Source organism: Corvus brachyrhynchos, unplaced genomic scaffold (genome assembly GCF_000691975.1).
Source record: "Corvus brachyrhynchos isolate BGI_N302 unplaced genomic scaffold, ASM69197v1 scaffold255, whole genome shotgun sequence".
NCBI lineage: Eukaryota > Metazoa > Chordata > Aves > Passeriformes > Corvidae > Corvus > Corvus brachyrhynchos.
In genome coordinates, this window is record NW_008238358.1 from 7,356,149 (window position 1) to 7,381,260 (window position 25,112).

Consider the following 25,112-nt stretch of genomic DNA (forward strand, 5'->3'; position numbering starts at 1 on the left):
GAAATAGTATCTTGAGAAGTTGTGGCATTGGCTGAGTCTTCTAGTCCTTTATGGGAAAGAGATGTCTGCAGCAAGACTGTGTACCTAGCACTCCAGCTAACCTAACTACAGGAAATGGGAAAAACACTTTCTTGTTTTCTCCTAAGCACTCTGCTGCCCAACAGCCAGGCTGTGATATGGCTATAGGCGAGTTTTTGATTGAAAGTTGTTCTTTCACTCAGTTCTATACTGACTGTAGGCTGTGTTACCACCCCATTTACATTCATATTGAACAGATAGTTCTTCTGTAACTAGTGAAAACTACTCTGCTTCACATTCAGACACACACACACGAAGACTTGTATCTTTTCAAGTAAAAGATCATAGTTGGCAACAAGCAGAGTTTGCAATTAAGATAAGACACAAGGTCAGCTTCATTACATGGCTGCATTTTTATGTTACAATATAGACATAATAGACTGTCATTTGCATTGTCATAGCAATTCTTAATTAATCTACTATTTAACACTATCTAACTGGAATAAAAATCTAACTTCACATCTTCAGTAAAAATTTATCAATCATGTCCTGACATCAAATCACTGTGCCTTGTAAATCTGTACACTAAGTATCAGCACTTCAGAAGGCTGGAGGCTGGCCAAGCACATTTACCCTGAGATGAGCTCAGCTGGTCAGAGCATGGTGCTAACAATGCTGAGCTCCTGGGTTTGGTCCCTGTATGGCCCATTCACCTAAGAGCTGACCTTGTAGGACCCTTCCAACTTGGAATATTCCGTGAATTTACAAGCGCAGGTTGCACAGTATGACTTAGAAGTGATTATTTCTCTAAATGCAGAAGATGCTAATACTGCAAGAAGCACATGTGGCAGACATGGAATACACTAACAAATATGCAAAAAAAGCATTTATTTCTGAGAAGTACTTTAGTACACAAGTTATACACTTCAAATCAAGAACTCATTCTCCCAGCTTACAACTGGATCATCTTCCCTGTTATGAACTGTAAATTTCAAAGTATCCAAAACACTAAGATTTATTACAAAATACTCTGCTAAATGCTACATGCACAATACTGCCGGAATAATTAACAATTCTTTTAGCTGAAGGAACCCAATTATCAGCTAGTTCCTCTTACCATTGTTCACAATTTAATATGCCTAAATTCTTTCCAATCCTTTCAACCATTCTTTTCAATAGCAGCTGTGGCTAAATCCACATACAGCCTACCTTTTATAATGGGGATATGTAGCAATGTCTAACTTCCTGCCAAAAATAGCAAGTTTCCTTAAGTACTTTACATGTTGCAAAATTTAAATTCAAAATCAGGGTGCTGCATTAATTCAGTTTATTTAGTCCTTTATATATCTTAGAACTTCCATGAATACAAATATAAGTTTAAAACCAATCATATGCATATTCAGCAGTTCAAGACTTCTCCTCTGAACTTATGCATGTTAACTGCCCTACTAGTTTTATTTGAATAATGACTTTATGATTAAGGAAAGATACTAATTTACTAATTCTTTTACAAAATGTACCTTTACTTTTACGTAGTTGTACTATCTAAACTCATAATTATTTTATATTTTATTACTGCTATTCCTTTTGTAAAATTCCATACTAAAACTAGAAAACTTATTTTCATATGGTATTTTTAAAAAATACCCAAACAAGTGAACATTACTTTTGGCCTTTATACAACAAAGTTTTGTTTAAACAGTGTTCCTAATGACATGAATTGTTCAAGGGTGAGAAGTAAGAGTTAAACTAGAAGTACATAAGCACCAAAATAGAAAGCTAAAGTTTTATGCTAGGTAACTGCAGAACTGTACCAATTAAAATTTTGCAAGATGCAGTTCAAAGACTTTTCAATGTGCATTTTCTTTAATAATTTAGTTAAATACTCCATTAGGAAAATTACTATTTTCAGCAAAAGGAAGGTATGTAACAGTTCTTTACATTTCCATTACACTGACTAGAAGTGTGGCTGACCACCCGCCCCCCCGTAAAAAAAAACCCCAACAAAACCTTCAAAACACCAAAACAAAACCAACAACCCCACAAAAAGAACACTTTCATGGCTGCTGCTTTGATAAAGTATAGTATGTATCTCTTTAGGTTTTCTATTACAAGGGAAGTCCTAAGAGCAGGAATATACATTTTTGCCTGTCAGAAAAGCAGTGAGTCTACTATGCCCCTAGAGGTGTGTCCAAAAATACTTTATTTGCTTCAATAAATCAACAGTTCCAGAAAAGGCAGCTAAACGACTGCTGCTTTTGTTTACATTAACCTAAAATCCATTTGCCAGACTGACACTATTACAAATCAGACATTATTGGGGATCACTGCAAATTCTTCAAGGCATCTGACAAAGAACACTGCAAGAAAAACCTGTAGTCTGGGATTTCAAGTACAAAGTGCAAAGTTTCAGGCTAAAATTCTAATAACCAAATAGAACAAAGGGTTAAAAGGTAACGATTGCTTTTTTCTTTCTTAAAAACAACCAACTGAAACAAACAGAACAACAACTGAAACACTATGGCTGTGTTAAAGAACTAGCAGACAGCAACACATTTTTTACAGGTCATAGTGTCTACATAACTTTACATTCTATCTCCCCACACTCAGCAAGAATTTCTGCTTCTGAGTTGATGGCAGTACCCAGAAAATCCAGCATAAAGTAATAGTCTCTTTCTAATAAAGTTTGGAAAGCCACTGCCAGTTATAAATTCAGCATTCCAGGTATTTATATGCTGCACAGTACTAGTAAAATGTCAGCATCTATTGTCAATACAACAGAGAATGCATGTCTAACCTTTGGAAGTTATTTCAAGCCTGTATGGACACTTAAACATACGCTGACAAAGCTAGTCCAGTAATCCCTGCCCTCATTTTACATTGGGTCTTGGGGTTCATTAATTCCCTGGAGTAAGATCAGTTCTGGGGTAGCAGCAGAAAAAGCTGTACTCTACTACTTTTTTTCGCATTCACAAGGAAAGACCATGAACATTGTTTTTACTACCGCTGGCATACTTAAATTCTTCCAGATCAGTCCTCTGAGCAAAAGCCAATGAACGACCTGTGACACTGAGCTATACTGTGACTATAGCACAAGGTGGCTGGTGAGGCTGGAAACAGGAAAGCTCTGTTATTGAGCGAAGAAACAGTTCCAGGACTGCAAGAGCAGTAGTCAGTACCTCCTCACAAAGGCAGCAAGAACTGAGTAGTGCTTGGCGACATCTTGCTGTCCCTGGGATTGTGCTTTAGTCCAACCAAGGTCTTAATCAACATTCTCAATTTCCAGTTTGATAAAAGAAAAGCACAAATCTGGTAAACCCTCCCTTGTACAAGACTGCAATTGTGTTTCTGTCTAAACAAAGTGCTCTGCACTAAACCAATGTACCACCAAATATAAATACAGGCAACTGTATCCCACCACCTGCAATTTAGTGTAACCAGCTTTTAAACAAAACCAAAGTACATTAAAACCAAGAAAATGGGCTTTGTGCCACCAACTCAGATGAATTTTTAACGTGCTATGAAAGAATTAAAGTTCATTTAACTTGTACAAATGATTTTCTGAACTGTAACAAAGTCCATACAAAAGGGTATGCAAGTGCATCTTTTGAAATAAGTAGTTGCAACTGCAAATTACAAGTGGATATAATCTCCATCTTGAGATTTTAAATAAAGACAATTAAAAAAAAATTCTATGGATTGCTGTATTGCTGGACTGCCTGCATTTTCTCCCCTTCTATAGTGACTATAGCAGAGTCACTATAGTTGTGGATTGTTTTGTTTGCATGCTTATACAAGCTTCAGTGATACCGGCAAGAATATTCCCAGTAGTGCAAATAAACTTCTTCAGCAATAGCTTGCTCGTGTGTCAGCCCCATTAAAAATAATGAAACAACATTGCAAACAGTTTTTAAATGAGACTCTGAAGCACATGGCATGCATAGCATAAATGCACGGTTAAGCTGCAACACAATTTTCTGAAGCCTAACTTCCTACCTTTATCTTACTACAGTCCCCCAAAATAGGACTACAACTTCTCCAAAGTCCTACAGAGTTCAGACAGAAGAGATCCACTATACAGGTCTTTGGTTCACTCCTCTAAGTTCTCTTAGATAACAACTGTGTCATCCACCCACATGTGGACCTGGGAACATTTTTAAACATTCTGCATAAAATGACCACTGAAATGCAAAATCCACAGAAGTTTCTAAAACACAAGTAAAAAAGCACTTGACAGCCAAAGCAGCTCCCCTTATTATTCTGCTAAAAAGTAACTCTACAAAGTTCTAGTTTTCTTCCTTTAAAAACATTGCTTATGTTGTTCACAATCCTTGGTTTTGTTTTGCTTTCAAGACACAGCTATTTTTCTTTAGAATAACAACTGTCTGGATTACAATGTCAAGCAAGTTTCAGCATTTCTCCTAATCTGCTGTAAACACACACTGATCACAAAGTGGATTATAAAGTGAAGACGTTGACAAGCTCGTTACAAAGACAGTCAAAGCAAGTTGTGTCATCCAGTGAAAGATTTGGCAAAAAAATTCAACTATTACAATATTGTTTTGCTTTGACACAGTGTAAGATTAATGCTTGTCACTTCCCCTCAGGACTTTCAAGATTTGCCAGTCTTAGGTGTGAATAGTTTCTCAAGGACTGGAAGGAGTGTTTGGGTTTGTACCAAATCTATCCTCTATCGGATCACTGCACTGAGTTACCACGAACTGGCTGCTCTTTGGGGATTGCACATACGGGGGCACTGCTGCAGCAACACAAGCCAACCTCCTTCTCTTTCACATGAGGGCGTGGTGGTGAAATACAAACTGGGATGGGACCTAGAGGCAGAAGAGGAAAGCAGAAAAGGGAGGGAATTGGTTTGAGGGACACGCATAGTAGAGAATGAGAAGGAATTCACAGTACGGTCTTCAGAATGAGGGGAAACAGGGAAGAAAGCAAATTTAAGTTAAAAAAAAATATTTAAGAGCATGTCTTAAAGCATGACTTGAAATTGTTTCAACTATTCCAAAAACCAGTACTGGAGCACCGCAAGAGTTTTCTCACGGACTTGTTAAAAACCAAGAGTCGAAAGGATTTCCTGGTTCCTTATTCCGACCCCACTGTAAATTCTGGTAATCTGTTTCATCTCTGTGCATCCACTAATTAAGCGACTGAGGCAGGGTAGTCTGAAGCGTCCATTTCTGCAGCAGACAAACATGAAAGCATGGAATGGAAAAAGGTTACAGGGGAAAAATGTTACACTGATGAGCACTTAAAAATTTTTTTTAGGACAAGGAGTAACTCCCAGACACACACTTACAACATGAAAGAATTCTACTGCTGGCAGAGACAGAAGCACAAACAATAAAGACTTACTTAAATTAATTCACTTTGTGATTACAATAAAAACTAACATAATTTACCTCTATAAATAAATTTCCTTAGGATTTATACCTACTGAAATACAGATGTAGCAAGACTGGAGTAATGGACACCTCGCAATATTCTCCTAGCTTTAAGATGACATGTAGTATATCTGCAGCTTTCTTCTTCATATATGGAACAAGCCTCTTCGCAGGCAGCCATTGCTTGCACTGAACTATGTTCATCAGGTAAAAAATAAAAGTGGCATGGAAGTTCCCTTTCTAGCTGACAACACACAAGAAGGATACATAATCCAATGAAATATTTAAAACACAGCACACTGTATTACACACAATTTGTTTTTCATTTCAAGTTTATTAAAACTTTAGCAGTACAAATGATCCAGGTTTTAGATTATCAAAAGACCAAACTGAAGTCCGCATCTTTAAAAAAGGCGTTCCCCAAAATGTCTCTAAAACTTTGAGACAATGGAAACATTAAGTCCACAAACTCATCCATGCCTGTCATCATCTGTTCCAGGACTTGTTTCACGATCAGACTTTTTATCCTTACTGGGGGCATGATCTCTTTCCTGACTCTTTGATTTTTGGTTTATTTCTTTTTCTGCTGAGGATCTGGTCTTTTCCTTTTCTTTACTGCTGCGTGAATATGATTTTTTTGATTCTCTCTCTTTGCTACTTGGTCTCTTTTTTGAGTCTGGACTTCTATCCTGATCTCTGCTAGACTTCTTATCTCTGCTAGATTCAGGACTACTACTTTCACGGCTTTTTGAACGCCTCTTCCTTTGGCTTTCACTATCATTCCTCTTATATGAGCTTCTACTTTCCCTATTTGAATATCTCTCTCTGTTTCTGCTTTGACTTTCATCCCTCTCTGAACTCCTCGATTCTCTCCTCCTCCTATTTTCTCTTCCTCTGTATTTATCTGGTGTACCTCTCCTTTCTCTGCTTCTTGATCTTCCCCTTCTTCTTGTTTCTCTATCTCTATTCCTTGAATAGTCTTTACTTCTACTGCGATCCCTGTCCCTGCTTCTTGATCTTCCTCTCCTACCCCTATCTCTGCTTTTGCTTCGATCCCGTGTTCTGCTGCTGGAACTGTGTTTTCCTCTAGCATGCTCACGCTCTTTGCTTCTTGACTTGCGTTTCTCCCTGTCTTTGCTCTTCCTATGCTCTTGTTCATTACTTCTTGAGCCTGCTCTTTTACTTCTCTCCTTGCTCCTGCTTCTTTCTTTCTCTCTCCCCCTAGAATCATAGCGCTTTTCTTTTTCTCTACCTTTCTCATGGTCTCTCTCTTTGCTTCTTGATCTTAGTCTCTTTTCATCATGTCTGCTGTGCCTGGAGTCTCTTTCTTTACTTTTTGATTTCTCTCTGCTTTTACTATGGCTTCTAGATTTAGCTCTCTTCTTGGCCTTGCTTTTGTTATGCTTGTCATCTTTTTCTGAATTTCTTCTTGTCTCCCTGTCTTTACTGCTGGATTTGTGATCTTTTTTCTTCTCTTTTTCCCCTCTTCGGCTTGGACTTTCAGAAACTTGCCTGTGGTCTGATATTTTTCTCTCTCTTCCTCTTCCTGGGCTCTTTTGATTATCTTTCTTGGTTTCATTTATTTCACTCCTTGGAGAGAAAAAGATACAATCTTTTAAATGTTTTCAATTGCCTCTATGCTGAAAATTAAGCCAGAAGTAAGACAGCTTCACAACTAAAACTTCACATCAGGTCATTTATATTAATAATTATCTATTTACAGTAGTATGGGTAAAGTCAGACACAATTTAATAACGGAATAACCAAGTCAGCCCCCTGTTTTTTTGAAAGCAAATTGTAATTGAAAATCCCAGTTGACAGGTATTACTTCTAAATAAACAACCAAACAAAAAGAAATTAAAAAACAACAGAAAGCAAAACAAAACAAACCAATACATACGCAGATGTTCCAGAAAGAAATAATCTTACTTGTCTCCTTTTATCCATCTTTCTCCACTAGACACTCTCATTCTTTGAGCTCTTTGCATTTCTTGCCTCCAATGTGGAGGAGTTTCACTGCGCCGGAATCGATCTCTTGACCTGGATCTGGAAGGCGTCCGGTAACGCTAGGAGGCAAAAAGAGAAAATTGTGCCTAAGCTTGAATTTGATGTGTTGTGATACTTAAGAAAGATTTTCACCCCTGGCAGTCAGTTCTACACAGCACCTAACATGACATTTCACATGTATATACCAAGTTTCCACTGACAAGTTAATAACTTACTGAAAAATGTATCAGACACACTCAACTAAAATAGGAATACAAAGTGTTTGATCAAATAACTGATTTTAAGGTAACTTCTACTTCAGGATTTTTGTTGTCTGATGAGAAGTTTTCTGCCACTTTTAATTAGAACAAATGCTAATGCTGTTTACTACCAATGAAAATTCTTATCTTTGACAGGCAATGCAAAAACAATACTTCACACTTGTTAAGGATTTTACTGAAAATTTGAGGGACAGACAGTTCCGTTATTAAAAATATTTGCTACATGCAGCACATAGCTTACGGCTTCACAGTATTAAAAGTGTCAATTTGACAGCTCCCCCGGCAAAAAAGGGGAGAAGTCTTCCCCACATTCCTGGAACTGATTTCTTACTGATTCTGTGTTCACTAGAACCCTTTTAGAGCTAATTTCATTCACTACTTTAAATATTACCACATTAACTTAAATAAAGCATTTTTATGTTTTTTTCTCACCCCCTTCTTCAAACAGACCCAGAATTCAAACAGATAATTTAATTTTCTTTTCTGTCCTCCTTCAAGCCTCAGTATCCAAATCAATTATGATGCACTTTTCTTTTTAAAATCAACTGTCCCAATGAATACAGTTAGTAACACCAGCAGTGAGACTGTGCTACCACCTTGTTTATTTTGAAGAACAGATTATAAACATTTACCCTTGGTCCTCTTCCTTTTATTTTCCTTCCAGATCTGGTGACCAACAGCCTCCTCTGGTACGTTGACTGTGAATTCGATAGATTACTAAAAATAATTTTAAAAGAGTGATATTGTTTGTACAATTAAAAAAGAAGGAAAATCAATATTAAAACCTTTTCAGAAAGTAAATGAAAACACACAATTTTATTTTACTGCAGATAGTAACATCTACACTTCAGATCTATGACTGCAATAATTTACAAGATTTCCAGGCTTTTCCATGAAAACAGAATAAATTATAGATTCAGCTTGGACAGTTTCAATGCACTCTAAATGAAACCGAGCCAGTCATTACACATTTTTTATTCACTAAAACCATTTTCAAAGACTAAGCCTTTGTTCTAGGACCAAGACAATAGTTTCCAATAAAGGGAGAAATCTTATTTTTCATCCAGCAGTGCTTACAACATGGAACTGTTTAATATGAAAAAAGATTCAATATTAGAGTTCTAAAACAGTAATGTGACCATACCATTGCCAGCACATAGCCAGACTTAAACCAGATATACTACCTTTCTCTTTCCTTCTCTCTGCTTTTTCTCTCTTTTTCTTTCTCATCTACTTTAGGAGGACTTTTCCTCATCAGGAACCGGTTTTCAGGTACAGGAGGAATTTCTTCAGGACGGACAGTAGATAATGGCTGTGCTTCAGTGTTTTCATCTTCACTTTCACTGGATGAGCTTTATTTTTGTGTAGAAAACATGCATAATGAGTTATTTGGATGAGGGAAGACCTTTCGTTCTATTTAAATAATTCAGAAATTCTTTTAATTCAATATACCATGATACTGCAAGAATCTCAGAAAACAGAGCTATTTCAGATGCAATTTTTTTCCCCTCATGATATCTTTGATCCAAAATATACAACTGCAGTAGATTTCTGACCAACATTTTTAATCTACTAATTCCAATGGTGCAACACTGAACACACACATGCTCTCCATTTAGATACAACTTTTTGGTTTCATTTATTTTCTTTTAAAAACACTATGAGGAGACTAAAATTCAGATTTTACACTAGCATATATAACTGTCCACAGACTACAATAATTCCAAGCAATTTACAAACTTCTGTGAAATGGGCTTAGGTGCACAGAAACAGTGTTTAGGCAGCACTGCCCTAAGTGAACGTTTCTTAAATTGCACTGCTAGCTTAGAAAAATGTGACTTGCACTGACAACTTCTATTCACATTGAACTATAACAAAACTATTAGAGCCAAAATAACATTCACAAGAGCAAGAGTGCTTTCTAAATTTTATTATCTTCCAGTGAAACGGCAAGAGTTTTGGCATATCAGACAAAAAAATTGTTAAGTATGTTAATTTATTAATTTTATGTTTAATTTTGCTGTATCCCTGCATACTACATTTTTGTAAGTTCCACTGCATATGATTCAAACTGAATTGTACAGAAGTTACAGTGACAAGTCATCCCAACCCATTTCAAACCTACCACTGCTTCAACTTCCCAAGCCAACTGAAGTCTTAGTCCATTCCTTTACTCCCTTACAAGATGCACTACATATGCACACAAACACTATCCTTTCATATCAGAAAATTCATTCTTGTGTATGGAAACCAACTATCTCCCAGACTGTGAAACCTGCTTTGCTAATTTACAGAAATGCAGTCTGTAGTTGAAAGACAAGAGAATGGTATGGTGTACATGTAACAGAAAACAAATCACAAAACTGACCTTTTCTTGCTTTTCTTTCTCTTTTTCTTTTCTTTCTTATGTTTCTTGGAATTTTTTTTGTGTTTCTTTTTTCGTTTTTTAGATTTCTCTTCTGAAGCACTCTCAGAATCTGATGATGAATCAGAAGATGATTCTGAATCGCTTGAACTTTCCGAGTCACTGGATGAGGAAGATGACTTGTGTCTCTTCTTTTCTTCTTTCTTGGCTTTAAATCAGAATAGCAAAGACACATTTTAATATCAAACACTTTTAAACCAATCTCAGAAAAATCATCTCATGCAGTATCTGCCTCAGATTCTTAAAATTGACTCATGAGATTACTCATCAAAATCCTCAAGAACAAATTGAAATTTTGGCGAAAACACTGCTTCTCCACAGCGCAATAAAGGATACGTCTGGAAAAAGAAGACATTTTCAGAATTTGGATTGATGAAACTTTAAGTCTAAAATTTATACTGATAAGAACTTGTAGAACCATATAAGTTTTCAGATGATGTTTTATACAACATAAGCTACATACAAAGAACTATTTAAAATTTATTTACAGAGTGTTTACAAAAAAATTTCTTTAGCTTCAGGTTTCACCTGACTTCATCAAATCACTAACAAGAGAAATTTTGAAACAGAAAATAAGAGGCACAGACTAAACCAAGTACTCACTGAACTTAGTTCACTATCCTATTCTGTCAGGTCTTACATTCAGAAAGCAGTGATACAGAGTGGTGAAAGATTTCCTCTTCACAGTGATGCAGCACACTTGCTTCCAATCAAACAGGCTGAGATAGCACTTCTGGGTGACAACAAGCTAGGTGGAGCTTAATTCACGGAACTGTATCAGATACATGGTGCACATCCCAACAGAAACAATCTTTGCCTCTGTCTTTATGGTTATACTCTTTATGGATACTTTCTTCCACCTTACATCGTTACCAAATCCCCACACTGTTACAGTGGATGAAATTCAATCTCATTGCAGTAAATCTCATTCATTTTTCAGCTTAGCACCACCGTCACAAGTCACAGCTGCGTGACAACTGAGATGAGCTCAGTTGGTCAGAGCACAGTGTTAACACCAAGGTCATGGGTTTGACCCCCAAATGGGCCATTCACTTAAGAGCTGGACTTGATCCTTGTGGGCCCCTTCCAACTCAAAATATTCTGTAGTTCTGCAACTTATACATGGTGCTTTCTATGTGTTTATTCACAAGCCTCACTTGATACAGACTAACAAAAGACTGACAACCAACTAAAAAACTTCCATCCTTCACAGAGCATATTGGTCTTCCAGTCATTTCCAGGTGCAGTATAAACTAGCAAGTAGTCTTACCAGCTTAGGGCAGCCTGCTGATTGAAATCAGCTTGTTCTCATCAGATGTTTTAAGGACTTCTTGCAAAATGCTTCCAAAAGACGCATCTCACTATATTTCTGACTTTTCTTGTAGGTCCAGACCAAGAGACCTGCTCTCTGTTCTCTCCAGCTTTTGCTCAACATCCTTCTTTTAGCACTATATTTAAAAAATGTCTCTGTAATATTTTGTATCAGTTTTAGATAGTCTAAATACATATATATTTACAGAACATAACAAGTACATATTTATAAAAGAAAACGGAACATTTTTCTATAGTTTTAATTGAAGGAGCCTGGTGTAGGCCAAGTGACAATGAAACAAAAAGAAGAATCTCACCTCACCGCTAAATACTAAGAATACAAAAAGATAAATGTTTCTGATCTATTACACCCTCGGTTTTGGTCCATTCAAAGGAAAAAAATCCTTACATTGCACTACAATGTTTCCTACATGCCTTCAGGCAAAACAAGGTATCTCCAAGCTCAATTTCAGAAATGCCTGAACAAGGCATTAATAAATGCAGTGATTTCCTGTATTTTCTTCCTCCTGCATATGTTTTAAGTGTGTCAATATGTGCGACAGTTTTATCTGCATTCTTGTAACTAGTTCAGGTATGTTAAAGTTATTACTTTAAAGTGAGTAAGTAATAGAACTGGAGGCAAGTTAGTGAGCAACTACCTCAACAAATATGATGTGATTCTTACCATGCAGCAAGCAGGCAAGGGCAGATGTATTTGGGAAATCACACAGCAGGTAGGGAGTGAAATGACATGGGGAAAAAAAAACCCAAACAACAAACAAAACGAAAAAGGCCAGAACTAGTTACATAACAAAGACAGAGTATCTGACAAGAGGGTTTGGATATACTTTCTGGTGACATCTAACTATCTCTTATCCAGCAGCAAATGTTATTTTGAATACTGAACCAACCTGGTACCATCCAACTACAGATTACAACAAATGAGACCAATCCTGGGACATGAAGGTCATCAAGAAACAGACATGTACAGTCCAAATGTTCCAGCTCATTACCTTCAGGATCAGCTTTCAACTTATGACCACATCTGAAATAGATACATCACTTCCTACTCCATTCACGGTGACCTACAGTATTTGCCAGACTTTGTGAACTACCTGACCATGCTGCATGACACAGACAAGTACTCTTTGTGTCTCAGCAGGTTAGGGACTGTAGCAAGTCTTACATTAGCCCCATAGTGCAAAATTAAGAAACGACCTGGCCAGAAAACATTTGGGATTAGGCATAAAATTTAGAACAAATTGTATCATCTTTTAATTCACAGCAGTGACAAGCAAATAGTTACTTTACAGCAAATCAAATAACCTGATAAATTATGAATGCAGCCATAATCTACATTAATTGCAGAAAGCACACTTATACAAGCAGTGATTCCACAGGGACATCTGTAACATCAATGAAGGTCATGAATCAAGCCTAGCACTGCTCTGTGCAGAATTCCCTAGAATCTCACTTTTCATGAGGAATCTTCACTAGAGGTTCTCATTAAAAACTGCCCACTGCCCAAAGCCATTTAATTTTTTTTGGTTTTGAATTAGAATGTCAGTGTTTTACAGTCTTGATATGTGACCCAGATGACTTTGTTTCAGCAAAGGTGTATGACCACACACAGTGCAGCCAGGCTTGTTGATTAGGACCTCTTCTACAAAACTGGTACCAAACTCCCACCTGTCCTTAAGAAAATTAACATTACAGTTTTTGTTCCACAGTTTTTCTTGTGAACTATATTAGCTTAGCTAGTCAGTAATAACCTTTCTAAATACCGGGTTAATACTTTGCTTTTTTCCTTTTTTTTCTTCCCCAGATCTTAAGATTTTCCCTAGAACTTTAAGATCTTCTAAAAATTATACCACTTGGCCAGAGAAATTATTTTTTATAATTTTTTTAATCTTCCCATTTTCACTTATTCCTCCAACTTTAAGGAGCTAAAAAAAAAGAAAAACAAAGGAAAATGTGACAAACACTCCACTTTCCTAGGTGATCATCCTCCCAAATCCCATATTAAAAGCTTCTTATCTAGGCCTCTGCAATACTGTGATTGTGATCATTTTATCATTCAATTTATAGCATCCAGCAACATAGCCCAGTCATCACCCACTCATCCCTAAATAAATCCAATTCTTCTACATAAGGAGATAATTTACATAGTTCATAAAGCACTTCATCTGGCTATTCATCATGATACCCAAAAATCAGATCATCTTTCCTCAACTTTAACCTACGATAAAAGTATTCACACCAAGCACCTTGCTTTTACTGTGAATCCTTCTGCTAGTGCCATCTTAGCTTCCCTGTTAAACCCAAGTATGAGTTCTATTTTCATCCCATAAAGACCTAATCCCTTTCTTTGTGTTGCCTACCAGACAAACGCATACAATAAATATTTAAGACTCCCTTGCTATCCTAATGTACCCTCCCACAGAAATTCATCACTGTAGTTCCCTCACAGGCAATATCCTTATTCCTTTGTCTTAAAATCAAGCTCTTAGAAGCAATCTTCTGGTAATTGCCTCATAATTCACAAAACCAGTTCCATTTTGCCTTTCATAGTACTGTACTACAAATAGTTCTCCTGTTAGATGACTCTCTGTTGATGATCTTGTGTCCCAAAAACTGCTCCTTCTATCTGGATTCCCCTTCCATTAACTGACAAGTCCAAGGGCCTCTCCTGCTCCACTTGTGACCTTTGGACAGCAGCTTGGCAAATTTACTTCAGCTGATGTGTTGTCACACTGTTCCTCCTATTTCCACTGCTTCAGGCCGGCACAGCTCATCAGTGGTTCCATGCTGGGCATTTAGCAAACAGTTCCAGCCATGCTGCCATCTCACAGTAGCGGCCCATTTCCCACTGGAGGTCCCACACAGAGCCTTCCCCTTTCCAAAGCAGGATTCTCCACACATGAGAACTTCCACCGTGGTCTGTCATGCAGCATCTTTATCAGGCTGGCTGTGCATTAGTAACCATCAGAGCCATCGTCTTCACCCACACTCAGCTCTGCCCTTCACGTGCCTGATCCTGGTGCATAAGGCTTCTTGTTCTCCAAACATTCCTACTGCCCATTGCTATCTAGAACTGAGCTTTATACCTTTATAGAGTGGGCTATCCCATCACCCTGGCATCAATTTCCCTCCATGGCACACCAGGCCAGCTACAGGAATCAGAGCTGCCAGGAATACAGTAGTACTGAGTCAGAGGTACAAGGACACAGACAAATGCGTAAGGCAAGGCAAGGCAAGTCAAATCCTTCCAGAAGCCTGTTCTCTTTCAAGAGAAGTTAGAGAGAAAACCAATTATTTTGTATTTATTTCTTTCACTCTTTGGATGACAAACACTTTAAAGCCCTGCCTAGAGGCTGTAACTCATCAGACTGCTCAGTGCCAAAAATTTCATTTAGTTATTCAAGTGTTCTAGAGTGGACTTCAAAGGGAATGTGGCAATCTGATGAAGACATCTATGGAAGTGGGTTTCTCATCCCCTAGCTTCACCCATCCTGCATCTGTACTGTTTTACTTTCTAGTTACACCACCTGTGCCTTTCCTAAGAGATGCCATGCTCCTAAGTACTGTTGAAAAAAACCGTAATTGTATCTTAACAAACAGCACAACTTAGAACCTTTCAGAAGTCAGGAGCCAAAAGACAACTTTGGTTGGAATTCTGTGATACTGGAAAGATCACTTCAGATGCCAAAGTCATTCTGCCAAATATCCCAACATGTGAACAAAAGGAGGTGAAAAACCAAGAAGCTGAAGTTCAAATGCCTGTATTTTCCTTTGTCCAAACAAACCATTATTCTTGTGTTGTGCTTCAATATCCTTGGTGCAATCCTTCACAGTACATATCAACAGAACATGCTACAAATGAAATAGCAGGATGATCCTCTATCACAGTTACTACAAAACAAGCATCCTGAATGATGCTTCCACCAGCGAGATTCTCCATGGTGACAGGAAGATCTCAGATTCTGCTTCTCTTAGAAAATAAGGCTTCATCCAAGCTCTCATACTATGTTCAGTTCTGAAATGGCAGAGCAGGACATCCCTTCCAGAAAGAAAGACAGGTTCTGTCATATTCCTCTTTAAGAATAGTTCACAGTAACTTATAAAGTGTATGAGCTAAAGGGCCAATTCCAGGCTTTTCTAATCTAAGTGCCTCTTTTGAAGAGTTGCCTTAAAGCAACTTGAAACAAGTTCAATACCTTCCAAGAAGCAGAAGTTAGCAAATGAAGTCAGACTGCCACCAATCTTCTTAACATAGCACTCTACTTGATGTGTCAAGTGCTTGCCAGCTTTGTACTAAAACTTAGCTAGTATAAGAAAATTCAAGACAGGACAAGCTTTGAAAAAAAGCATGTATGACTGTTATTTAATGTCTTTTGCATCAACAACTCAAGTTCTTTAGAAGACAAATTGCTCTGCAACGTTATTCACCTTTTCACCAATTGTGCCATCATCTATCACAAGTAAGTTCCTAAATATTTTTGTAAGCAACCAACATGGAAGAAAACAAGCAAAATTACCTCATGTACAGTTCAACTTTACCTTTGGATTTTGGAATTAACTCTCCACAACTCAGTATGCGTACTTCAGCATACGGTTTACTAGATGCATCTGTTTTCTGGTTTTCTATTTCTCTCACAACTTCCTGACCTGAGATGACTTGTCCAAAAACAACATGATGCCTGAAGAATGCAAACAAAAGTAAGTATTCTAGCACTTCATCTTCTCGAGGCGGTCCCCAAACAAATGTAAGAGGAAAATAAGAGATACTTACCCATCTAAATGAGGTGTAGGTTTAGTTGTTCTGTTGTTTCCAGATTTTAATTTAAAGAGAAAAATAGAATCAGTATTAGTGAAAAGCAGCCAGCATTTGAAGCATGTCATCTACACATAGGAAGGTGAACATTATTTTGAGTGCACTAAAAAAATTGAACAAAACCAATATGTATCATTCTAAGTTTGTGTGCAGTTAAAAATATTTAATATTTTACATGTTAAACTACCTATTCAATGAAACACTTTTATTATATCCTATATGAAGATTCTGGCTAAAAATTTATGTGCTATTTCGGGGTTTTTTCAGTAAAATATAATCATCAGTTTCTACTTGTTAAATTATACAAATACTACCACGAACAGATACAAAAATCTGCAGGAAAAATGCAAATAATCTTCTGTACATTAGAAAATAACCAGAAAACACTGGAAGAAAAAGTATCTGCATGTACAGATTATTTGACACAGAAGAGAACTGACTCTCTCTCAGCTTTCCCCTGTACTAGCATTACTAAGGCATACACGTTAGTTATGGCAGAGTAGAAAACTAGGATGATTGGAGCAATGATCATTTAGAAACCCCAAAATAAGGTTTTAATGCTGACATCCACAACTTGTTATGTTAACTAAGGCCATGAAACATGGCTAAGAGTGATGTATTTTGAGAATGTTTTCTGTAGATAATTTAGATTTTAAAAGAGTCTACTGCAATGTGTTTTAAGTTTTAGCTATAAATAAGACTGTATTGGAAAGCTAGTTTGTGATTAAAAAAAGCTCTCTACTACTTTTTAGAGCCCACAGAGCTGTTTTGCTTCCTTCCAGAAAACACTTCATTAGAGTACTAAGAATTCTACAAGGAACTAACAGTTTTGCTTTATTGCCCAAGTTAGAACACAGCTACTGAAAACTACCAAAAGCCCTTTTGCACAGAAAATTAACACTAAACACAGACAGGGTAAAAATAAGCACATTAGGAAAACGGCGACTTCCAGGCAACTTTGTAAAAAACCACCAATTTTGGCTTTGCACAGGAGCTAGTCTTCAATATTTAAAAGGATTCCCTTTACAGCTTACAAATAGCAAACCATATACACATTTCAAGACATTTCAATACTTACATAAAGAACTGTGAACCATTTGTATCTTTCCCTCGGTTGGCCATTGAAAGAAGAAATTCTTTGTTGTGCTTTACAGCAAAACTTTCATCTAAAGAAAGTGTTTTCAGTTACTTTAAGCATACCATATATGCTTAGGTAAATGCTATCGTCTAAGTAAATTCATCCTAATTAAATAAATGTACTAGGCACTTGAATGAGAAGTTGTATTAAAAATAGACTAAAAATAACAGCTATTTAAAAAACATGTTATTCTGTTCATTCTATATAACAAGGAGAAATATGAATCAATGGTTTATAGCCTGAGGGGAAAAAAATTAAAATTTAGTATTCTTGCACAAAAGATTTGTCTCCTACCAACATTAGCAGAGATGTTTAAGTTGTTGCTCTTTCTATTTTTCTTTGGAACAGAAGCTGTGTATTAACTATTAATAAATCTCTAATTTTCAGGCATTTTGTTGTTTTTTATTTTTTAGTACACATGGATATCCAGTTTGATAGCAACCCCAAACAACGAATTTATCAAGTTGCCCATTAAGAAAATTAGTTTAATGAATCCTACTTCTTATGAGGAAATAATTGATAATAGTTCAAACTAAATCCCAATGAAACTATGAAATGAAAAAAGTGTAAAATGTAATCACTATTGTTCATTTAAGACACCTGTAAGAGATAATCCTCTCCCTTCTTTTCCAAAGCAGCAAAAAGGCTTTTGGGGGAAGGAAATTCTTCAGACGAGGACATTTGTTCAATACTGTTCAGATACAGGTGGCAGGAACAAGCATTAACAAAGAAAAATGTACAATTATCTGTAATGCTACTTTCACTAGCCATGAAAGGGACGATCCCAGTCACTCTCCAATCACTTGTACAATAGCATCAAATGTCAATCTAATCCTATGGTGAGTGGGCTAATTGATCCACAAAAGCAAAACTTTCCACAAGTTCAGTTTCATACTGTGGCCAGCCAAATTGAACAGCCAGCTTGCAACTTCCAGAAGATAAGTGGAGGTTGTGCTCATCTTTCCATCTCTCCCAGCCATTATTTCCTCAAACCTAGCTACTCATTTGTGTTGGTTCTGATGCTTGCCAAATTATTTAATTGGATCCACTCACTAAAATGGAAGTATGTAATTTTTTTGCTGCAATAACCTTTAGGCATTCTAGCAAACTGGATCAGATTAAAGCTTGATCAGAGACTCAGCGCAAGGTAAGGCTTCCTCTCTCTTTTGGCAGTTGCAAACTTTTGGTTCCACTCAAGGTCTGATATAAAATTGCAGCCTGGCCCTACTACAGCAGTGAATAATTCTTTTGATTGTGTGCTGCAAGCCTGGACAACGATCAGTGGTAAAGAAAGTGTCTGGGAGGGGAAAGGCGCTTGACCTCGCCTGCTGGTGGTAGCTACCCATCACATGGGCTTGGGTGTAATACAACAACCACTCCAAGAAACAGAGATGCTTCGCTACATCCTGGACAAACACAGGCTGAGAAATGCAGCAACTATAACTTCTTCTGCAACACCGGCTGAGAAAGAACCACGGCGGCGAGGAAACTGAAAGCTCATTAACTCATCTTGGGTTCAGGAAAGCACAGCTTTATGCATTCTTTTAAATAAAAATTTGCAAGGAAACCCAACCCCATCACACCTTTCTCCTCTTCCCTCAAAGAGAAGACTGGCCAACTTTTAGCTAGCTGATCAAGCCAAAAGTAAATGTCTAAAATCAGCAATAAAAATGTCAATCTGGTAAAAGGGACAAATACAAAGGAGTTCAGTTTTAGTTTTCCATTCATTAAAATGGTTCGTATCTTAAAAGTAAAATAACTTAAACAGGACAAAGGCCTCCAAGACCAGACAAAATCTTTAAAAAAATGGCATTCAGGTTTACAGAACAGAGACTACAGAATGTAAAGGTGATTTATTTTAACACCAAAATAGAGCAGACTGATAAAACTCTTACCTTCAAAAAAGCCGCCATAAATGGATTCTCCTCCTCTGCCATTTCCTTAAAAGAAGAAAAGTAACAGTTTAAAGTAATGATTAAAAGAGTCACATTATGTGAAAGGTGCTTCATAATACTGATATACCTGCATCCAAGTCACTGACATTATTCTTCAAGATATGCAACACAATCAAGATGCATCTTTGTAATCTAAAAGCAAAAAACTTGGAAAAAAAGAAAGTATTCTCCCATGTATTCAGCAACAGTCTTCATTGTTTCTTTATTTCCCAGCAGCAGGTACAATAGGAGGTATTTAGTTTTATGAATACTTCAGATAACAGAGCAAAAGTGCATGTGTGTGCATGCATGTATAGAAGTTTATGATACAAGTTTTCATGGAAAGGTTCTCAGAAGAAAGGGAAAAAACAGGGATATCTGTCAGACAATAGAAATATAAGTAAATGGCTCTATACAGAACTTCTGCTATGTTTTATTGCATAAGCATTAAAGTTTTCTTTAAAGGTTCACATCATACCTTCACTGAAGTCACCTCCTTGGATCATAAAATCTTTCACAACCCTGTGAAACAGACAACTTTTGTAATGCAATGGCTTTTGGGTGGACTTTCCTGTACCCTTTTCACCTAAAGAAAAGAATGAACAAAACCAAAAATTACTCTCTGCATCTGTAGAATCCTCATTGCAAAAAAAGTGCTATATAAGCACTTAACCAAAATCATCTACTATGCTCTGAAAAACTGGTTTGTGAGGCGGACACCTACCTGTAATACCAGTAAGAAACTGCCATTTAAGAAAGCACTGCAGAAACTACACTGTCTCTACAGTTATACCAGAAGAACTCCTTACTGACATTAGTATACAACTCTGGTCTCTTCCATGCAGTTTGACTGAAATTAAACATTCAGTTTACATTTATAACTGGTATTGCTCAGAAACATGCAAGAAACACTCAGATCTGTAGTTAAAACACAGCAAGGTTAAGGTATCATTAAAGCTTGTAAGAAAGCCAAAGAGGCAGGGGGAAGGAGAAGGACTCTCATTCCGTTCCCTGCTCATGATGACAACTGCCATCTTTCTCCCTTACACGAGATTATGCTTCAGCTACAACATAATGGCCTTTCCCTGCTACCCTCAAAAGAGATAAGTTTTCTGCTGAGTTAGCAAGATGAATGGCTCATGGTGGGTCCTGTGAACAGCAGAGACAGCCTCAAGGTAACAGTCAGGTAATCAGTGGGACTTCTCAGGGAAGATCACTTCCTCTCTGTGCTGGCAAACTGTTAGCCAGTATCTTCCTATAATCTTATCCTGAGCCATTAAACTGGCATCTTTTGTCAAGGGCAGTTGCCTGTGAACTTAATCTGTAACAGACTGGTCTCCATACGGATTTGAATAGCTAGAAAAAAACCCCACTTTTGATAGGAACTCTGATAAATGTGAAGCTGCGTATGTTCCACTAACTTGGCGTATACCAGGAAAACATGCAGCTGATCCCTGTTTCACAGAGACAGCACACACTTTTCAAAACTGCCAGAAAAAAAGATGAGTAAGGAAAACAAATAAAAATTAAAAGTTTGAATTCGTTTGCTGATGACCAATATCATAAACTTCCTGCATATTTTTCTCACTATTCTTATATGTGTTAAGGCAGCAAAATAGCTCAGGATCTGAATTTGATTATGGATGTCAGCAACAAAGGATGAACTTAGTCATACTTGTTGCAGACCTGAAATGCTGTTCAAAGACTTCAATTCACAAATTTAAGGCAGTAGCAGGGAGTAACATCTTTATTCAATAATCTGACTTCTGGGCAGCTGACAGCAGATCAAGAATGCCATGGTCATGTATTAACATAGTCACAGCCTTTAAAAATCATTAAAGTTCAAATTTGTTAATAAATTTTGATAATCTGATTTTGTGCCAGTAAACCTAATGTCAGATCAGGTAAAATCTACATTCCTGCAGACATCCTGAATGGCGTACTACATGTTCTAGTTAACATTAATGTAATTATGTATCCACACCTGAATCAGATTGTATTAGTACTGCTGAGGGATTCGCTATTAACAGCCACAGACCCTTGACCTGAAACACAACCAAGCTGGAAGAAAAGGACACAGAAAAAGCTGAAGACAGAAAGTATGTATACTATTTATGCATTCACGAAATTATTCTTCTGACAATAAGCTCAAGTTTTAATAAGCTGTCAGTGTGTGCAACAAAAGTCTGCAGTCCACAGGAAAATAATTCTGTTTTGTAAATGTTTCCAAGAGAGAACCTTCTGAGTATTTTCCTCAAGAAATAAACTTTCAATAGGAGTAGAAAACACCAGTCTCCATCAAGAAATTAAAATAACAGAAAAAACAACTGATGAATACTAGCACTACCTTTCAAGTTCCTCAAAGTATCATAAGACTGAAAAGTAAGTCTGCATGGTTGACCTCTTGCTGGTTATCTTTCAAGACTGGATGAAGTTATATAATGTGAACAGTACTATCTGCTAGTAACAGAAAATCAGCTTACTGTGCCTGTATTTAAAGTTGGTTAGTATATAGTCCCAGCAACATACTGAGGCAAAACTACAACTGCTTTGACTCTGCATCATGTGTATGATCGTATGTAAAATCAGCCAAATCTTCGGAGGTGTCAAGAACCAATGTTGAACTTATTTTCATATTTAAGAAAATGTCAGGAAAAATAACAGACATCAAGCTAGTTAACATGGTATTACAATAAAAATTATAGATTAAACAGTAAAATCTACGAACCTGTGCAAAGGCAGCGAAAATTCTCACATGTCTTTGGACACACATCTGAAAACAATTCAAAGACCACTCTTCCAGCTAGGAGAAAAAAGCACCATATTTATTGTGAAGTTAAACGGCGTTTGTATTATTCTTATACATATCTCATATGAGTATCATGCCACTGAATCAATATTTTCATTTTCTTACCGGGTACATTGTTGATGGCTATGTCAAAAAAGCAACGAGGTCTCTGGACCTTTACTCCCATGGCTTCAGAAGTCTAAATACTGTAAGTAATAAAAAAAAAATTTATTTTTCTTCTGTGTACTGAAATAATGTGTAAGTCAATACAAAAGTCAATAAAAACTGCAAAAAAGCAAACAAAAAACCCCAGACAGCAAACGTAAGCATGTTAAAGAAGTTGAGACAACTTTAGAAGTTCAGAAGTACTTTAGGTAATTTTCATGCATTGTAGTCCCAAATGAGTGATTTTCCTCATGTTTGCTGAAATAATATTAAACTTGAGTGCCATATTTCAGATGGGGAAATACAAAAGGAAAAGATACTGTAAGGTATGGGCAAGACTTTAGCATCCAATTTTCCAATTTTGAAATTCAGTATTTCCTGGATTCCTGTCATGGCAGTTACCACGCATTGCATCAATTAGAATCTAAACCATTCTGGACAAAAAAAATACAACGGTGTAGCTGTTCCACAACTCTTCTGCTAAATTAAATTATTTTGGCTCTTTATTGTTTCTTTTCCTTTTATGTCATTGTCTATCTCTTGAGACACCATCACTGGTAACATTTAAAAATGTATAGATGCATAGTGCTGCTTAAGGACATGGTTTAGTGGTGGACTTGGTACTGTTAGATTTACTATTTGACTCAGTGGTCTTAAGAGGTTTTTCAAACCTAAATGATTCTGTGATTCCTTATAGAGAATTTTAATGCAAATTTTCCCTTAGATTATACAAATCCTTTTATTTTTGTGTAACAAGCTATGTCTTAATTCCATTTGCATCTCCAACTTTATGTACAACCATATTCTTTTGTTTTCTAAATCCCTATCCTCTTGGAGTTACTTCAGACTGAGGAAATAAAAAAAACAAACAGTGACAGAAAAAGGATCTGTAAGATAGGAGTTCCTTTTCCAGAATTTGGAATATAATCCATACATTTTCAGTCCTAATTATTTATTGCCAGAAAACATGGCTCAAATGTAGCTGACATACTGCACACATCTCTCCTAAAGCTTCACTTATAGCTGTACCACAGAACATCCTTGAAAAATTCAATTGTCACCATCTGTCACCCTCAGCATATGAACAAGAGGCAGTAAGAAATCAAGACAGCAGTGTAATCATGTGAGCCTATATCTTCTCTACTTGTGCTGTCACTCCTAACATCTTGGTAAGATTACACAGCAAAAATCACAAGATCAGTGCAGGACTGGTTTAAATTAAACACCACTCGGTAGTTAATTATTCATGTAATTTTTAGCATGTGAAGACTTTAAAAAATGCAGAATCTCATCAGATATTCTCCAGGTGTGTAACAAATATATTCATACACACAAGCCAGACACTGGTCAAAAGCAGCAGGCTTATCTCAGTCTGCTTGAATTGAATTAGCATTTCTCTCCTATTAGTACAACCAATTTTGCACAGAAACAAATAGAGAAAATGTCCATAGCTGGAAACGTCAATGCCATCAGGTTAGCAGGAGGCTGCCCAGGTCACCACACTGCTGCCCAGACTTTGAGCAGTGCAAGGAAGGCGGTGGCGTGGCCAAGGGAGGGGATGAGATAGGTGGGAGTGGACAGACTGCTTTCAGAACTGAGACCAGGCAAAGGACAGCCAGCAGCTCACTGTCAGCAGCAGAACAGACTACACAGCTGCACGGGGGTACTTTTTTCAAGGAAACCTTTCACAATAAATGTTATAATAAATATTGTTTGGTGCTAGAACTGACAGTTTTAACTGAACTGAGACCTCTAAGGAGCATCAGTACCACAACTGATTGACTGCTTGTACCCAAACTTTAAGCATTTAATTCTAGTGCTTAAGTGAGAAGGAATTTCCTGCTTTACAAGCAATTTGCTTGAGATGTAGAGGTATGCCTTAACATTCATATACAGTATTTTAGCCAAATTAAATTACAACTATCTAAATTTGTGACACAATTTTTATTTCAAACACTGATGATGACTAAAACTGAATTGTGAAATAAACATAAATATACCTGTGTCAATCAATTTTTAGCTGTTTTGCAGAGGATGGGAAAGAGAAAGTGGGAATAAAGAATTAACCCGACTCCATATTCCCACCAAGTTTTCTCAATTTGATGTTCTTCTACCTCTACATTGTTTCATGAACAAACAAAGTTAGTCCATATTCTAACCATTACCTCCAACGCACCTTGCACTTTCCCTAAATCCTCCAATAATATCCCCTAAACACCAGCTGCATTTGATTCTAAATGACAGGTATGGCAATGGGTGAGTATAAACCCCCTGAACAGACAAAAACCAAGCCAAGCAAATGTATCTCACTCTCGAGCTCATGGTGCCTAGAAAAGCAGGCTAAGATATCAGTGACATTTATCCTACCTACCTCACAAGTCAAGTGAGTGTTTCTTCTCCAATACACTTAAGTATCCTTTGCACTGTTATTTTAGCCAGACCTTTTCCTGATGCACTACAGGGAAAACTACAAAGTTACAAATATTTGAGCCTTAAAGTAATAATTTCTATTGATGTAGTATGTAACACCAAACACAAGCTTCTACATACTGATCACTTAAAACCTGTCTGTATTAAAAGCAAGTACAGGGGGTCTGAATGCTAAATACAGAACCAACAAAGAAAAACACCATAAATATGCCAAGAACAAAGTCAGAAAATACCAAGAATGAAGTCAGAAAATTACAAGTAAAGCTCAGTAGGCACTACATGTCTGATAACAATAGGGCTTAAATCACTTGTGCTACTTCTCTCTCAAAATTTATTTTCAGTAAGAATGTGGATATTCTTAACCCTCAATACCTTGCATTTTTAAATTGTGACCTTGATCGAA

At 36.9% G+C, this 25,112-nt stretch overlaps 1 protein-coding gene across 1 annotated transcript; it reads right to left on the bottom strand.

The window, feature by feature from the left end:
* Positions 1–889: 889 nt before the first annotated feature.
* On the bottom strand, positions 890–22,320 carry PPIG (peptidylprolyl isomerase G). Its single transcript, XM_008634779.2, has 12 exons — positions 22,241–22,320; positions 22,055–22,129; positions 19,805–19,912; positions 19,288–19,332; positions 17,333–17,420; positions 16,213–16,242; positions 15,981–16,120; positions 10,053–10,257; positions 8,869–9,036; positions 8,317–8,401; positions 7,347–7,483; positions 890–7,007 (listed from the first exon to the last, which is right to left on the bottom strand). Exons 1-12 carry the CDS (start codon positions 22,299–22,301, stop codon positions 5,888–5,890), a joined length of 2,262 nt encoding a protein of 753 aa, XP_008633001.1. The 5' UTR covers positions 22,302–22,320; the 3' UTR covers positions 890–5,887.
* Between the last annotated feature and the right edge of the window lie 2,792 nt (positions 22,321–25,112).

Bases quoted from the DNA above. Each gene is read 5' to 3' on its own strand.
- PPIG (XM_008634779.2), bottom strand. From the start codon at position 22,301: ATGGGAGTAAAGGTCCAGAGACCTCGTTGCTTTTTTGACATAGCCATC. The intron at 19,913-22,054 runs GTTCGTAGATTT...TCTTTTCTTTAG, and splicing joins TTTTCGCTGCCTTTGCACAG to GTGAAAAGGGTACAGGAAAG. The intron at 9,037-10,052 runs GTCAGTTTTGTG...ACAAAAATAAAG, and splicing joins AGAAAGAAAAGCAAGAAAAG to CTCATCCAGTGAAAGTGAAG.